The 17,388-nt window shown below is 37.7% G+C and overlaps 1 protein-coding gene across 4 annotated transcripts in view; it reads left to right on the forward strand.

The window, feature by feature from the left end:
• cadm1a (cell adhesion molecule 1a) overlaps window positions 1-17,388 on the forward strand; it is a 968,224-nt gene that overhangs the window by 899,166 nt on the left and 51,670 nt on the right. For 2 of the 4 annotated variants that reach the window (XM_061898993.1, XM_061898989.1), the window contains one exon: window positions 16,076-16,108. The exons of the other annotated variants lie outside the window; for them this stretch is intronic. In XM_061898993.1, coding sequence (XP_061754977.1) covers window positions 16,076-16,108 — 33 coding nt within the window. The remainder of the gene's footprint in view (window positions 1-16,075; window positions 16,109-17,388) is intronic. 4 annotated transcript variants of the gene reach the window in all.

Here is a 17,388-nt window from a genome sequence, read left to right on the forward strand (position 1 = left end):
GTCATCATTGTCACCGACGTCCCACTGGGTTTGAGTTTTCCTTGCCCTTATGTGGGCCTACCGAGGATGTCGTAGTGGTTTGTGCAGCCCTTTGAGACACTAGTGATTTAGGGCTATATAAGTAAACATTGATTGATTGATGATTGATGATTCCTTTAAAGAGTCGGGTATTAGGTTCAGCCTGCTAACCCATAATTTGATGGCTAATTCACCAAAATTCTACAAACCCCGTTTCCATATGAGTTGGGAAATTGTGTTAGATGTGAATATAAACGGAATACAATGATTTGCAAATCATTTTCAACCGATATTCAGTTGAATATGCTACAAAGAAAACATATTTGATGTTCAAACTGATAAACTTTTTTTTTTTTTTGCAAATAATCATTAACTTTAGAATTTGATGCGAAAGCCATTTATCAACAACATCCAGAAACGCCGCCGGCTTCTCTAGGCCCGAGATCATCTCAGATGGACTGATGCAAAGTGGAAAATTGTTTTTGGAAAAATTGGACATCGTGTCATCCGGACCAAAGGAGAAGTGAACCATCCCGACTGTTATCGACGCAAAGTTCGAAAGCCAACATCTGTGATAGTATGAGGGTGCATCAGTGCCCAAGGCATGGGTAACTTACACATCTGTGAAGGCACCATTAATGCTGAAAGATGCATACAGGTTTTGAAACAACATACGCTGCCATTTAAACGCCGTCTTTTTCATGGACGCCCCTGCTTATTTCATCAAGACAATGCCAAGCCACGTGTTACAACAGCGTGGTTTCGTTGTAAAAGAGTGCTGGTACTTTCCTGGCCCGCCTGCAGTCCAGACCTGTCTCCCATTGAAAATTTGTGGCGCATTATGAAGCGTAAAATACGACAGTGGAGACCCCGGACTGTTGAACGACTGAAGCTCTACATAAAACAAGAATGGGAAAGAATTCCACTTTCAAAGCTTCAACAATTAGTTTCCTCAGTTCCCAAACGTATATTGAGTGTTGTTAAAAGAAAAGGTGATGTAACACAGTGGTGAACATGCCCTTTCCCAACTACTTTGGCCCGTGTTGCAGCCATGAAATTCTAAGTTAATTATGTGCAAAAAAAAATGTATAAAGTTTATGAGTTTGAACATCAAATATCTTATCTTTGTAGTGCATTCAATTGAATATGGGTTGAAAATGATTTGCAGATCATTGTATTCCGTTTATATTTACATCGAACACAATTTCCCAACTCATATGGAAACGGGGTTTGTACATAGGTCCCTTTTTTGACATTGCAATATATGTGCCCGCTTTGTCACTGAGGGGTTTTTCCTTGCCTCAGTCACTAATGTTCTGACGAGTAAACCGACTAGTCTGGACTTAATTTGTTAAGATTTGCCTGTTAGTCAATTTATGAATGGCTCTATTAGCATATATTGACCAAAACTCTGAGTATAATGGTTAATATTTCTTCCTTAGAGGGAGGTTTTCTTTCCCTCTGTCGCCAACCTGATCACGATAATTGATTGATCTTGTAATAAAACGGACATGAATTGACTTCCTGTGTTAATATCAGCCTGGTCGCTCATTTATGGGTGGCTTTATTAGCACAAATTGACCTAAAAACTCTTGAAGGTAGGTTTTTCTTTGCCTCCGTCGCCAAACATGCTATTAGGATAAAACTACTGTGGTGGTTTTATGTGTCAACATCAGATTGTACGCTCACGTTGGGATGACTTTACGGACAAACATTACGTTGTTTGCATAATGTCTCATGGTTGTTCCTTCGAGAGTAGTTTTTCCTTGCTTCCGTCGCCAAAGTGCTGTTGTGAATTGATTCCTCTGAAGCAGGGGTTACCAACTATTTTGAAACCAAGAGCTACTTCTTGGGTACTGATTAATGCGAAGGGCTACCAGTTTGATACACACCTAGATAAATTGCCAGAAATAGCCAATTTGCTCAATTTACCTTGAATAAATAAATCTATATATATATAAGAAAATGGGTATTTGTGTCTGTCATTCCGTCGTACATTTTTTTTCCTTATACGGAAAGTTTTTTGTAGCGAATAAATGATGAAAAAAAACACTTAATTGAACGGTTTAAAAGAGGAGAAAACATGACAAAAATGAAATCTAAATTTTGAAACATAGTTTATTTTCAATTTCGACTCTTTAAAAGTCAAAATTTGACCGAAAAAAATGAAGAGAAAAACTAGCTAATTCGAATCTTTTTTAAAAAAAATTGAAAAAAGAATTAATGGAACATTATTAGTAATTTTTCCTTATTAAGATTATTTTTACAATTTTGATGAGATGTTTTAAATAGGTTAAAATCCAATCTGCACTTTGTTAGAATATATAACAAATTGGACCAAGCTATATTTCTAACAAATACAAATCATTATTTCTTCTAGATTTTCCAGGACAAAAATTTTAAAAGAAATTCAAAATACTTTGAAATAAGGTTTAAATTTGATTCTTACAGATTTTCTAGATTTGCCAGAATATTTTTGGGGAATTTTAATCATAATAAGTTTGAAGAAATATTTCACAAATATTCTTCGTTGAAAAAACCGAAGCTAAAATGAAGAATTAAATTAAAATGTATTTATTATTCTTCACAATAAAAAAATAAAAACTTGAACATTAATTTAAATTGTCAGGAAAGAAGAGGAAGGAATTTAAAAAGGTAAAAAGGTATATGTGTTTAAAAATCCTAAAATCATTTTTAAGGTTGTATTTTTTCTCTAAAATTGTCTTTCTGCAAGTTATGAGAAGCAAAGTCAAAAAATAAATGAATTTATTTAAACAAGTGAAGACCAAGTTTTAAAAAATGTTCTCTGCTTTTTAAATTCCATTTGAGTTTTGTCTCTCTTAGAATTAAAAGTATCAAGCAAAGCGAGACCAGCTTGCTAGTAAATAAATACAATTTAAAAAAATAGAGGCAGCTCACTGGTAAGTGCTGCTATTTGAGCTATTTTTGGAACAGGCCAGCGGGCACCGCGTTGGTGACCCCTGTTCTAAAGAGTTGGATTAGTTAGTCATAGCCTGCTAACCCATAATTGGATGGCTAGTTGACCAAAATCTAACATAAGTCCCTTTTTTGACATTGCAAAGGTTTTTCACATCGGGGTTTTTCCTTGCCTCAATCACTAAAGTTCTGACTAGAAAACCGACAATTCTGGACTTCATGTGTTAATATCAGCCTGTTAGTTCATTTATGGACAGCATATATTGACCAAAACTGAGTACTTTAAAACGCTAGTCAAAGATCCTTATGTAAAAAAGACCACTCTGCTGTTCTTTAAAAAAATCCTTGTCAAAGATCCTCTACATGACAGCAGCACTAAATAAAGTAGTTTCGAGGTCGGTAAGCTCAACCCAACGTATTCCGCACATTGAGGCGCGGTGCACCCAAGAGTCGAACATTATTGGAGGGTGTCCCGAGGTGATGCTGATATCGGTCCGATATCGGCAATAAATCAAGCATGGCGTTATTGCATGCAAAATGTCCGATACAAGCAGTCTTGCAAGTACCACTGATAGTCACACACACACTAAGTGTGGTGAAATTACTCTCTGCAAGCCCACAAAGTCGGTCTTTTCCTCTATTTTAGTCGTCATTTACTAAAGGTAAACATGGCAGGTTATGGGCTGATATTAGAAGCTAGCAGCTACACAGCAGCTAAGCACACAATAGCATACAAGCTACATATACAGTACAGGCCAAAAGTTTGGACAAAGCTTATTAATTTCCAATACTATTTAAACTGTAGATCAGGGGTCGGGAACCTTTTTGACTGAAAGAGCAAAGAAGCCAAATATTTTAGAATGTATTTACTTAAGAGCCATATAATATTGTTTTAACACTGAACACAACTAAACGCGTGCATTTTTAAGTAAGAGCAACATTTCTAGAGTATAATAGGTCTCTTATTCTTTGTAATAACATTGCTATTCTGAAGCCAAATGTGGAGGGGGCGTGGCCTGCGGGCCTGCAGCAAAACGGGGTGTTACCAGGATCAGCCTTGAAATCAGCGACAGGTGTGTAGACGGCCCACCTGGGCCTTGTTATCTAATTATCTGTCGCTCCGTTATAAGCAGCAGCCAGGAGGAGAGACGGGGTTGGGGCTGGGGCTGGAGCCAGAGCGCGAGCGAGAATGAAAGAGAAAAAGACAATTGCTGGAAAGCAACTGAGAGACTAATTGAAAAATAAAACAATATTGTAACCCTGAAACAGGCTCTCATGTCGGTGCGTGGTGGTCTGAAGAACCCCCAGGAGGGCAAGCCCCGCACTAACCAATAATAAATAAATAACTTCTTACCTTTAACGCAACTTCTTGAACAGGTGCGGTAGAAAACGGATGGATGGATTAAAAATGCATGAGAATGTTTTATATTTTGAACGTTATTTTTAACACTGTGATCACAAGTGGAATTATTCATTACTTATTGTCACGCTTTGGTGAAAGGATTGGACTCAGATGCAGAGTTGGGACTTTAGACAGGCTTTTATTTTGACAACTTCCTTTTACTTCCAAAGTCAAGAAATAACATTATCTATAATTACAAAAAAAACAACTACTCGGCGAAAAGGTTCCAGAAAAAGAAGGAACAACCGAAAATCACTCCGAACGGAGGAAAACACAAACGTAAAGACGAACTATAATTGACGCCGTATATGCTATAAAACAGTATTTAACACAAAAACGCTCTAACAGGAGGACCAAAACAACATCTATGAAAATTTCTACACTAACTAATCTAATAAAGTTTTTAACAAAAATAGTCACTCAAAAAGTTGAGGAATGAATGAAAACAATTTTAACTGAAACTTAGCACTGCGGCTGAATAACTAAATAAACAAAATCACTCTGCTGAGGAGGAAGAAAGGAAAACTCAAAATATTCACAAAGGGGTTCAGGATCAAGGGACATAAGCACAAGACAAGGCAAGGCATGGACAAAGACATGGACGTTAGGGAGCACGAATAAACGAGACAATCTGGCACAGAACAAAGGAAGGAGTGAGCTTATAAAAGACATGAAGGTAATAGGGAACAGCTGGAAACAAACAGGGATGACGTCGGACTGACGACACAAAAGGAAGGGCAAGTGACCTGAAACGAGAGGAGAGTTACTTTTCAAATTAAAACCATAAGACAGAAAAAAACCCAAAACAAGACACCCCTGTGACACTTATCGTGTTAAGCGATGTCAGCTCAGATTTATCCGAGAGCCAGATGCAGTCATCAAAAGAGCCGCATCTGGCTCGCGAGCCATAGGTTCCCTACAGCTGCTGTAGATTGTCACTGAAGGCATCACAACTATGACACCTTCAAGCTCATCGAGAGAATGCCAAGAGTGTGCAAAACAGTAATCCGAGCAAAGGGTGGCTATTTTGAAGAAACTTGAATATAAAACATGTTTTCCGTTATTTCACCTTTATTTTTTGTCAAGTACACATGTGTTCATTCATAGTTTTGATGCCTTCAGGGACAATCTACAATGTAAATAGTCATGAGAATAAAGAAAATGCATTGAATGAGAAGGTTATTACTGATTATTACTGATAACTGATTATAACTGAATAATCACGTTATCGATAGTAAAATGCTGTTACTATGGTAATCTTATTAGTTACTATGGTAATCTAATTAGTTACCATGGTTATCTAATTAGTTACTACAGTAATCTCATTAGTTACTATGGTCATCTAATTAGTTACTATGGTAATCTAATTCGTTACTATGGTCATCTAATTAGTTAGTATGGTAATCTAATTAGTTACCATGGTTATCTAATTAATTACTACGGTAATCTCATTAGTTACTATGGTCATCTAATTAGTTACTATGGTCGTCTAATTAGTTTTATAGTTACAATGGTCATCTAATTAGTTACTATGGTAATCTAATTAGTTTTATAGTTACTATGGTCATCTAATTAGTTACTATGGTAATCTAATTAGTTTTATAGTTACTATGGTCATCTAATTAGTTACTATGGTAATCTAATTAGTTTTATAGTTACTATGGTCATCTAATTAGTTACTATGGTAATCTAATTAGTTACTATTGTCATCTAATTAGTTACTATGGTAATCTAATTAGTTACTATGGTCATCTAATTAGCTACTATAGTAATCTAATTAGTTACTATGGTCATCTAATTAGTTACTATGGTCATCTAATTTGTTACTATGGTCATCTAATTAGTTACTATGGTAATCTAATTAGTTACTATGGTCATCTAATTAATTACTATGGTCATCTAATTAGTTACTATGGTCAGCTACGTCACAGCAAGCTCAGACGTGGCACCAAGCAGTGTGGGCGGGAAGCGTTTCCACAGACGCGGAAGGAGATTTTCACAATAAAGTTGTAAAGCTCAGTAAAATATATAATAGTATAGAATGGAATAGAAAGTACTTTATTGATCCCTGGGGGGAATTCAGCAAATATCACCTGCATCAGATTGTAGGTGGGTTTTTTTTTGTACTTTTGGCCTTCATATTTCACTGTTTGCTGCATTTTTGTTGCGTTTCACTTGATTGTAAAATATGTCGTTCAAAAGCGGGCGTGAAATTCATATTTTGTCAATATTTAGTGTTTTATCGTTCATAGAAAAATGTGAAATTCTATTATGTTTTTTAAGGCGGTCTGTCATAACGTTTTTAGCATTCATCCATCCATCCATTTTCTACCGCTTATTCCCTTTGGGGTCGCGGGGGGCGCTGGCGCCTATCTTAGCTACAATCGGGCGGAAGGCAGAGTACACCCTGGGCAAGTCGCCACCTCATCGCAGGGCCAGATTTTAGCATTCAATCAGACATTATTGTGAGGTTTTTTATTAGTGTTCCTAAAAATACAGATGTATTGGCCCCCGGACACATTTTTTTCTCTAAATGTGGCCCACGAGTCAAAATAATTGCCCGGGTCTGATCTAGACGGATCTCCAGGCGGATTATAATTATTGGTTTGCAAAAAAAAATAAAAATTTTTTGGACCAATTAGGTGAAATTGCATAATTTTCCCACAGCACACCAAAACAATACCTCCGGGTACACAAGTGCAGAGGTTCTCAAATGGGGGTAGGCGTACCCCCTGGGGGTACTTGAAGGTATGCCAAGGGGTACGTGAGATTTTTTTAAAATATTCTAAAAAATAGCAACAATTTAAAAATCCTTTATAAATATATTTATTGAATAATTCTTCAACAAAATATGAATGTAAGAAAGAAAGAAATGCAACAATGCAATATTCAGTGTTGACAGCTCGATTTTTTTTGTGGACATGTTCCATAAATATTGATGTTAAAGAAATGTTTGGCATAAAGTTCATGAATCCAGATGGATCTCTATTACAATCCCCAAAGAGGGCACTTTGAGTCGATGATTACTTCTATGTGTAGAAATCTTTATTAGGGACCGAATGTCCCTTTGGGACAGAGGACCCTATTGTATTTCTAAGGTTTTATTATTATAATACCGCCGCCTCCTTGAGCTGTAATTTAACCCCTTTAACATGCTTCAAAACTCACCAAATTTAACACACACATCGGGACTGGCAAAAATTGCGATCTTATCAAAAAAACAAAACCCAAAATTCAAAATTGCACTCTAGCGCCCCCTAGGAAAAAACAAAGACAAAATTGCTTGTAACTTCCGTTGGGAATGTCCTAGAGACATGAAACAAAAACCTCTAAGTAGGTCTGACTTCGACCTAGATTTCATACCCTGACCTCCTTCAGCAAAAATCAACAGGAAGTTGGCAAAAAAAACCCTTCAAAACAAAAGTTTCCTAAAAAATTAAATTTTTGCCTCTTTGAGCTGTAATTTGAGCCCCTTAAAACGCTTCAAAACTCACCAAACTGGACACACACATCAGGAATGATGAAAATTGTGATCTTATAAAAAAACAAACCCCAAAACTCAAAATTGCGCTATAGCGCCCCCTTGGAAATAACACAGACAAAACTGCTTGTAACTTCCGTTAGGAATGTCGTGGAGACATGAAACAAAAACCTCTGTGTAGGTCTGACTTGGACCTAGATTTCATACCCTGACCTCCTTCAGCAAAAATCAACAGGAAGTTGGCAAAAACCCCTTCAAAACAAAAGTTTCCTTAAAAATGTAATTCTTGCCTCTTTGAGCTGTAATTTGACACCCTTAACATGCTTCAAAACGCACCAAACTGGACACACACATCAGGACTGGCAAAAATTGCGATCTAATAAAAAACCAAACCCCAAAACTCAAAATTGCGCTCTAGCGCCCCCTAGGAAAAAACAAAGACAAAATTGCTTGTAACTTCCGTTGGGAATGTCCTAGAGACATGAAACAAAAACCTCTAAGTAGGTCTGACTTCGACCTAGATTTCATACCCTGACCTCCTTCAGCAAAAATCAACAGGAAGTTGGCAAAAAAAACCTTCAAAACAAAAGTTTCCCAAAAAAATTTAATTTTTGCCTCTTTGAGCTGTAATTTGACCCCCTTAAAACGCTTCAAAACTCACCAAACTGGACACACACATCAGAAATGATGAAAATTGTGATTTAATAAAAAAAAAAACCTCAAAACTCAAAATTGCGCTATAGCGCCCCCTTGGAAATAACACAGACAAAACTGCTTGTAACTTCCGTTAGGAATGTCGTGGAGACATGAAACAAAAACCTCTAAGTAGGTCTGACTTCGACCTAGATTTCATACCCTGACCTCCTTCAGCAAAAATCAACAGGAAGTTGGCAAAAACCCCTTCAAAACAAAAGTTTCCTAAAAAATGTAATTCTTTCCTCTTTGAGCTGTAATTTGACCCCCTTAAAACGCTTCAAAACTCACCAAACTGGACACACACATCAGGAATGATGAAAATTGTGATCTAATAAAAAAACTAACCCCAAAACTCAAAATTGCGCTATAGCGCCCCCTTGGAAATAACACAGACAAAACTGCTTGTAACTTCCGTTAGGAATGTCGTGGAGACATGAAACAAAAACCTCTATGTAGGTCTGACTTAGACCTAGATTTCATACCCTGACTTCCTTCAGCAAAAATCAACAGGAAGTTGGCAAAAACCCCTTCAAAACAAAAGTTTCCTTAAAAATGTAATTCTTGCCTCTTTGAGCTGTAATTTGACCCCCTTAAAACGCTTCAAAACTCACCAAACTGGACACACACATCAGAACTGGTGAAAATTGCGATCTAATTAAAAAAAAAAAAAAAAACTCAAAATTGCGCTCTAGTGCCCCCTAGGAAAAAACACATACAAAACGGCTTGTAACTTCCGTTAGGAATGTCGTGGAGACATGAAACAAAAACCTCTAAGTAGGTGTGACTTAGACCTAGATTTCATACCCTGACCTCCTTTAGCAAAAATCAACAAGAAGTTGGCAAAAACCCCTTTGAAACAAAAGTTTCCTAAAAAATGTCATTTTTGCCTCTTTGAGCTGTAATTTGACCCCCTTAAAACGCTTCAAAACTCACCAAACTGGACACACACATCAGGAATGATAAAAATTGTGATCTAATAAAAAAACAAACCCCAAAACTCAAAATTGCGCTATAGCGCCCCCTTGGAAATAACACAGACAAAACTGCTTGTAACTTCCGTTAGGAATGTCGTGGAGACATGAAACAAAAACCTATATGTAGGTCTGACTTAGACCTAGATTTCATACCCTGACCTCCTTCAGCAAAAATCAACAGGAAGTTGGCAAAAACCCCTTCAAAACAAAAGTTTCCACAAAAATGTAATTTTTGCCTCTTTGAGCTGTAATTTGACCCCTTTAAAATGCTTCAAAACTCACCAAACTGGAGACACACATCAGGACTGGCGAAAATTGTGATTTAATAAAAAACCAAACCCCAAAACTCAAAATTGCGCTCTAGAGCCCCCTAGGAAAAAACACAGACAAAACTGCTTGTAACTTCCATCAGGAATGTCGTGGAGACATGAAACAAAAACCTCTAAGTAGGTCTGACTTCGACCTAGATTTCATACCCTGACCTCCTTCAGCAAAAATCAACAGGAAGTTGGCAAAAAAAAACCTTCAAAACAAAAGTTTCCTAAAAAATGTAATTTTTGCCTCTTTGAGCTGTAATTTGAGCCCCTTAAAAGGCTTCAAAACTCACCATACTGGACACACACATCAGGAATGATGAAAATTGTGATCTAATAAAAAAAAAAAACCCCAAAACTCAAAATTGCGCTATAGCGCCCCCTTGGAAATAACACAGACAAAACTGCTTGTAACTTCCGTTAGGAATGTCGTGGAGACATGAAACAAAAACCTCTATGTAGGTCTGACTTAGACCTAGATTTCATACCCTGACCTCCTTCAGCAAAAATCAACAGGAAATTGGCAAAAACCCCTTCAAAACAAAAGTTTCCTTAAAAATGTAATTCTTGCCTCTTTGAGCTGTAATTTGACACCCTTAACATGCTTCAAAATGCACCAAACTGGACACACACATCAGGACTGGCAAAAATTGCGATCTAATAAAAAAACAAACCCCAAAACTCAAAATTGCGCTCTAGCGCCCCCTAGGAAAAAACAAAGACAAAATTGCTTGTAACTTCCGTTAGGAATGTCCTAGAGACATGAAACAAAAACCTCTAAGTAGGTCTGACTTCGACCTAGATTTCATACCCTGACCTCCTTCAGCAAAAATCAACAGGAAGTTGGCAAAAAAAACCTTCAAAACAAAAGTTTCCTAAAAAATTTAATTTTTGCCTCTTTGAGCTGTAATTTGACCCCCTTAAAACGCTTCAAAACTCACCAAACTGGACACACACATCAGAAATGATGAAAATTGTGATTTAATAAAAAAAAAACCCTCAAAACTCAAAATTGCGCTATAGCGCCCCCTTGGAAATAACACAGACAAAACTGCTTGTAACTTCCATCAGGAATGTCGTGGAGACATGAAACAAAAACCTCTAAGTAGGTCTGACTTAGACCTAGATTTCATACCTTGACCTCCTTCAGCAAAAATCAACAGGAAGTTGGCAAAAAAAACCCTTCAAAACAAAAGTTTCCTAAAAAATTTAATTTTTGCCTCTTTGAGCTGTAATTTGACCCCCTTAAAATGCTTCAAAACTCACCAAACTGGACACACACATCAGGAATGATGAAAATTGTGATCTAATAAAAAAACAAACCCCAAAACTCAAAATTGCGCTATAGCGCCCCCTTGGAAATAACACAGACAAAACTGCTTGTAACTTCCGTTAGGAATGTCGTGGAGACATGAAACAAAAACCTCTAAGTAGGTCTGACTTAGACCTAGATTTCATACCCTGACCTCCTTCAGCAAAAATCAACAGGAAGTTGGCAAAAAAAACCCTTCAAAAATAAAGTTTCCTAAAAAATTTAATTTTTGCCTCTTTGAGCTGTAATTTGACCCCCTTAAAATGCTTCAAAACTCACCAAACTGGACACACATCAGGACTGGTGAAAATTGCGATCTAATTAAAAAAAAACAAAAAAACTCAAAATTGCGCTCTAGTGCCCCCTAGGAAAAAACACATACAAAACTGCTTGTAACTTCCGTTAGGAATGTCGTGGAGACATGAAACAAAAACCTCTAAGTAGGTCTGACTTAGACCTAGATTTCATACCTTGACCTCCTTCAGCAAAAATCAACAGGAAGTTGGCAAAAACCCCTTCAAAACAAAAGTTTCCTAAAAAATTTAATTTTTGCCTCTTTGAGCTGTAATTTGACCCCCTTAAAATGCTTCAAAACTCACCAAACTGGACACACACATCAGGACTGGCAAAAATTGCGATCTAATAAAAAACCAAACCCCAAAACTCAAAATTGCGCTCTAGCGCCCCCTAGGAAAAAACAAAGACAAAATTGCTTGTAACTTCCGTTAGGAATGTCCTAGAGACATGAAACAAAAACCTCTAAGTAGGTCTGACTTCGACCTAGATTTCATACCCTGACCTCCTTCAGCAAAAATCAACAGGAAGTTGGCAAAAAAAACCTTCAAAACAAAAGTTTCCTAAAAAATTTAATTTTTGCCTCTTTGAGCTGTAATTTGACCCCCTTAAAACGCTTCAAAACTCACCAAACTGGACACACACATCAGAAATGATGAAAATTGTGATTTAATAAAAAAAAAACCCTCAAAACTCAAAATTGCGCTATAGCGCCCCCTTGGAAATAACACAGACAAAACTGCTTGTAACTTCCATCAGGAATGTCGTGGAGACATGAAACAAAAACCTCTAAGTAGGTCTGACTTAGACCTAGATTTCATACCTTGACCTCCTTCAGCAAAAATCAACAGGAAGTTGGCAAAAAAAAACCCTTCAAAACAAAAGTTTCCTAAAAAATTTAATTTTTGCCTCTTTGAGCTGTAATTTGACCCCCTTAAAATGCTTCAAAACTCACCAAACTGGACACACACATCAGGAATGATGAAAATTGTGATCTAATAAAAAAACAAACCCCAAAACTCAAAATTGCGCTATAGCGCCCCCTTGGAAATAACACAGACAAAACTGCTTGTAACTTCCGTTAGGAATGTCGTGGAGACATGAAACAAAAACCTCTAAGTAGGTCTGACTTAGACCTAGATTTCATACCCTGACCTCCTTCAGCAAAAATCAACAGGAAGTTGGCAAAAAAAACCCTTCAAAACAAAAGTTTCCTAAAAAATTTAATTTTTGCCTCTTTGAGCTGTAATTTGACCCCCTTAAAATGCTTCAAAACTCACCAAACTGGACACACATCAGGACTGGTGAAAATTGCGATCTAATTAAAAAAAAACAAAAAAACTCAAAATTGCGCTCTAGTGCCCCCTAGGAAAAAACACATACAAAACTGCTTGTAACTTCCGTTAGGAATGTCGTGGAGACATGAAACAAAAACCTCTAAGTAGGTCTGACTTAGACCTAGATTTCATACCTTGACCTCCTTCAGCAAAAATCAACAGGAAGTTGGCAAAAACCCCTTCAAAACAAAAGTTTCCTAAAAAATTTAATTTTTGCCTCTTTGAGCTGTAATTTGACCCCCTTAAAATGCTTCAAAACTCACCAAACTGGACACACACATCAGGACTGGCAAAAATTGCGATCTAATAAAAAACCAAACCCCAAAACTCAAAATTGCGCTCTAGCGCCCCCTTGGAAATAACACAGACAAAACTGCTTGTAACTTCCGTTAGGAATGTCCTAGAGACATGAAACAAAAACCTCTAAGTAGGTCTGACTTCGACCTAGATTTCATACCCTGACCTCCTTCGGCAAAAATCAACAGGAAGTTGGCAAAAAAAAACCTTCAAAACAAAAGTTTCCTAAAAAATTTAATTTTTGCCTCTTTGAGCTGTAATTTGAGCCCCTTAAAAGGCTTCAAAACTCACCAAACTGGACACACACATCAGAAATGATGAAAATTGTGATCTAATAAAAAAACAAACCCCAAAACTCAAAATTGCGCTATAGCGCCCCCTTGGAAATAACACAGACAAAACTGCTTGTAACTTCCGTTAGGAATGTCGTGGAGACATGAAACAAAAACCTCTATGTAGGTCTGACTTAGACCTAGATTTCATACTCTGACCTCTTTCAGGAAAAATCAACAGGAAGTTGGAAAAAACCCCTTCAAAACAAAAGTTTCCTAAAAAATGTAATTTTTGCCTCTTTGAGCCATAATTTGACCTCCTTAAAATGCTTCAAAACTCACCAAACTAGACACACACATCAGGAATGATGAAAATTGTGATCTAATAAAAGACCAAACCCCAAAACTCAAAATTGCGCTCTAGAGCCCCCTAGGAAAAAACACATACAAAACTGCTTGTAACTTCCGTTAGGAATGTCGTGGAGACATGAAACAAAAACCTCTAAGTAGGTCTGACTTAGACCTAGATTTCATACCCTGACCTCCTTCAGCAAAAATCATCAGGAAGTTGGCAAAAAAAACCTTCAAAACAAAAGTTTCCTAAAAAATTAAATTTTTGCCTCTTTGAGCTGTAATTTGACCCCCTTAAAATGCTTCAAGACTCACCAAACTGGACACACACACCAGGACTGGTGAAAATTGCGATCTAATAAAAAAACCAAACCCCAAAACTCAAAATTGCGCTCTAAAGCCCACTACGAATAAAACACAGACAAAACTGCTCTTGGGAAGAAAACACCAACAAAACTGCTTGTAACTTCCGGTAGGAATGTCGTAGAGACATGAAACAAAAACCTCTACGTAGGTCTTATTTCATTAATTGACATCCTTCAGCAAAAATCAACAGGAAGTTGGCAATTACCCCTTCGAAACAAAAGTTTTGTAAAAACCCGTCACCTTTTTTCAAACATTATCTCCTCTGAGCGCGTTTGTTGTCTCGGCTTCAAACTCGCACAGGAAAGAGATTGAACCCTTTCTGATTAAAAGTTGCGCAAAGAGTTTTTCTAACTGCCCCAGGATGCAGGGAAGGTAGGTAATGTGCAGGTAAAGATATGTTGGCAGGAAACACCAGCAAAAGACGGTGCTTGCAGCTTTAATTAGGGTCCGCCCTGCCTATGGCAAAGGACTCCACAGGAGGACCCTATTGAAACTCGTCCGTTTTATTATACTTATTATTATTATTGTTTATTCCGCACTGTCGCGCCCCAATTTCACCCCCTTAACATGCTTCAAAACTCACCAAAGTTGACACACACATCGGTCTACCGGGACACCCCAACATATTAAGCAACCAAACCCCAAAAATGAAAATTGCGCGCTAGCGCCCCCTAGCAAAAAAAAAAACAGACTGCTTGTAACTTCCGTCAGGAATGTCGTAGAGACATGAAACAAAAACCTCTGTGTAGGTCTGACTTAGACCTAAATTTTCAATAAAAAACGTCTATACCCAAAATCAACAGACATTTTGCAAAAACTCATTCAAAGCAGAATTTTCGCAAAAAAATGCTATTTTTGCCTCTTTGAGCTGTAATTTCACCCCCTTAAAATGCTTCAAAACTCACCAAACTTGGCAGACACATCAGGACTGGCAGAAATTGCGATCTAATGAAAAAAATAAATAATAAAACTTAAAATTGCGCTCTAGACATGAAACAAAAACTTCTATCAAGGTCTCACTTAGACCTACATTTAGATAATTGACATCCTTCGGCAAAAATCAACAGGAAGTTAAAAATTGCCCCTTCAAAATAAAAGTTTTGTGAAAACCCGTCACCTTTTTTCAAAAGTTATCTCCTCTGAGCGCGTTTGTCGTTTCGGCTTCAAACTCGCACAGGAGAGAGTTTGAACCCTTCTGATTAAAAAATTTATAATTGAATCACTTGTTTATTTTTCAACAAGTATTTTGTTATTGTTAAATCTTTTTTTCCAAATAGTTCAAGAAAGACCACTACACATGAACAACATTTTGCACTGTTATACAATTTAATAAATCAGAAACTGATGACATAGTGCCGTATTTTACTTCTTTATCTCTTTTTTTCAACCAAAAATGCTCTGCTCTGATTAGGGGGTACTTGAATTAAATAAAAATGTTCACAGGGGGTACCTCGTGGAAAAAAAGGTGAGAACCACTACCCCTAGTGTTCCGCGGCACAGTGGTTGGAAAAACACTGACATAAGCACCCTGACCCACCATCTCATCCCGACCGAGACATTCCCACGCTGATGGCCATCCGATACAAAACGCCGCCATGATTGCTTTAAAAAACCCCTTCCAGGGTCAAAAAATAAATAAATCCCCCCCTCCCTCTCTAGCTGCCCGGGATAATAAGTTTCCTTTAAGCAATCGTCACCAGCTGTCCCCTCTGACGCCATTGCCAAGTCCAGATTTGTGTGTGTGTGTGTGTGTGTGTGTGTGTGTGTGTGTGTGTGTGTGTGTGTGTGTGTGTGTGTGTGTGTGTGTGTGTGTGCGTGTGCTTATGTTGATCTCTGCACACCCTTTGATTTCCCTTTAGCCTCGTTGTCTTCTGTCGTATGTTCTTGAATGCTTGCTTATGGGTGTTATTTGTTTTCTCCCTTCCTTCCCCTTCCCTCCTTCCCTCCCTTCTCCTGTATTTGCATGCCGTTCCTCCTTCTCCTCCTCCACTACCGCCATGTCCTCTCCTTGTGTGCTCGCTCAGACACCACGCCCAGCACTGAACCTGCAGCTCATGGTTGGTATCTCTACTTTTTTTTCCCCCCTCTTTACGTCTCCTTTTGTTCTTTTCTATATTCTTTTTAGGGTTTTGTTTAGGATTCTTTTTGTTCATCCTGCATCTGCAGCATGTTTATGAAACTGTGTGTGTCATAGCGTCCACCCCCTGCCGCCGCCCCCCCCCCCCCCCCCCCCCCCCCCCCCACTGGCTTGCCAGCTGGCTACAGTTTATTTCTGTTGCACAAATGGTGTGGCGTTGCAGGAATAGCATAAAGTTCTTGACAATAACACGTTTTTTTTGTTCTCATTCCCACGCATTATCGCCCAACGCGTGAAACGCTCGCATCCACACATTACAACAGCAACAAGCAGCGCACAGTTACAGTCTTCCAGAGACCAGACATGGGCCTTAAGTGTGTTATTCCAAGCGAGACGGCTTCCAGTAAGCCAATGACAGGTTTCATAATGTCAAATATGACAATCCAATCCAATCCACTTTATTTATATAGCACATTTAAACAACAATAACGTTTCCAAAGTGCTGCGCAGCCATGTTAAAAACAATTGTAAAAAAAATAAAAAAATAAATAAAAATAAATCAATAAAATAAAATAAAAAAGTATATATATATATATATATATATATATATATATATATATATATATATATATATATTATGCTCCACCAATGACTGAATAAAAACAAAAAATAAATAAATATAAAACCAATAAAAACAATATAAAAACAAATATGATTAAAAACTATTTTAAAGGGTAAAATCAATTAAAACAGTAAAATAGAAATAAAAGTGTATAAAAAACACAGAGGACAACAGAGAACAGAGGACCACACAACTCACGTAGTGTTAAAAGCCAAAGAATAAAAGTGGGTCTTAAGACGAGACTTAAAACACTCCACTGTGGAAGCAGTTTGAACATGGAGGGGCAGAGTGTTCCAGAGCTTAGGGCCGACCACAGAGAAAGCCCTGTCTCCCCTGGTCTTAAGTCTGGTCTTGAGCACCACGAGCTGGAACTGGCTCTCGGACCTCAGAGGAGAGACAGGAGAGACTTTGAACACCCGTCACCTTTTTTCAAACATTATCTCCTCTGAGCCCGTTTGTCGTTTCGGCTTCAAACTCGCACAGGAGAGACTTTGAACCCTTCTGATTAAAAGTTATTGAAAGAGTTTTGATAAGTTCTCCGGTTTGGATTTTACGCGCCTTTATGTGACAGGAGCATTCTTCTGTGCTTAGGAAGCTACTTTGAAATGCTAGTCAAAGATCCTTTATGTGACAGGAGC

This window comes from Nerophis ophidion, linkage group LG04 (assembly GCF_033978795.1).
Source record: "Nerophis ophidion isolate RoL-2023_Sa linkage group LG04, RoL_Noph_v1.0, whole genome shotgun sequence".
NCBI classification, from domain to species: domain Eukaryota; kingdom Metazoa; phylum Chordata; class Actinopteri; order Syngnathiformes; family Syngnathidae; genus Nerophis; species Nerophis ophidion.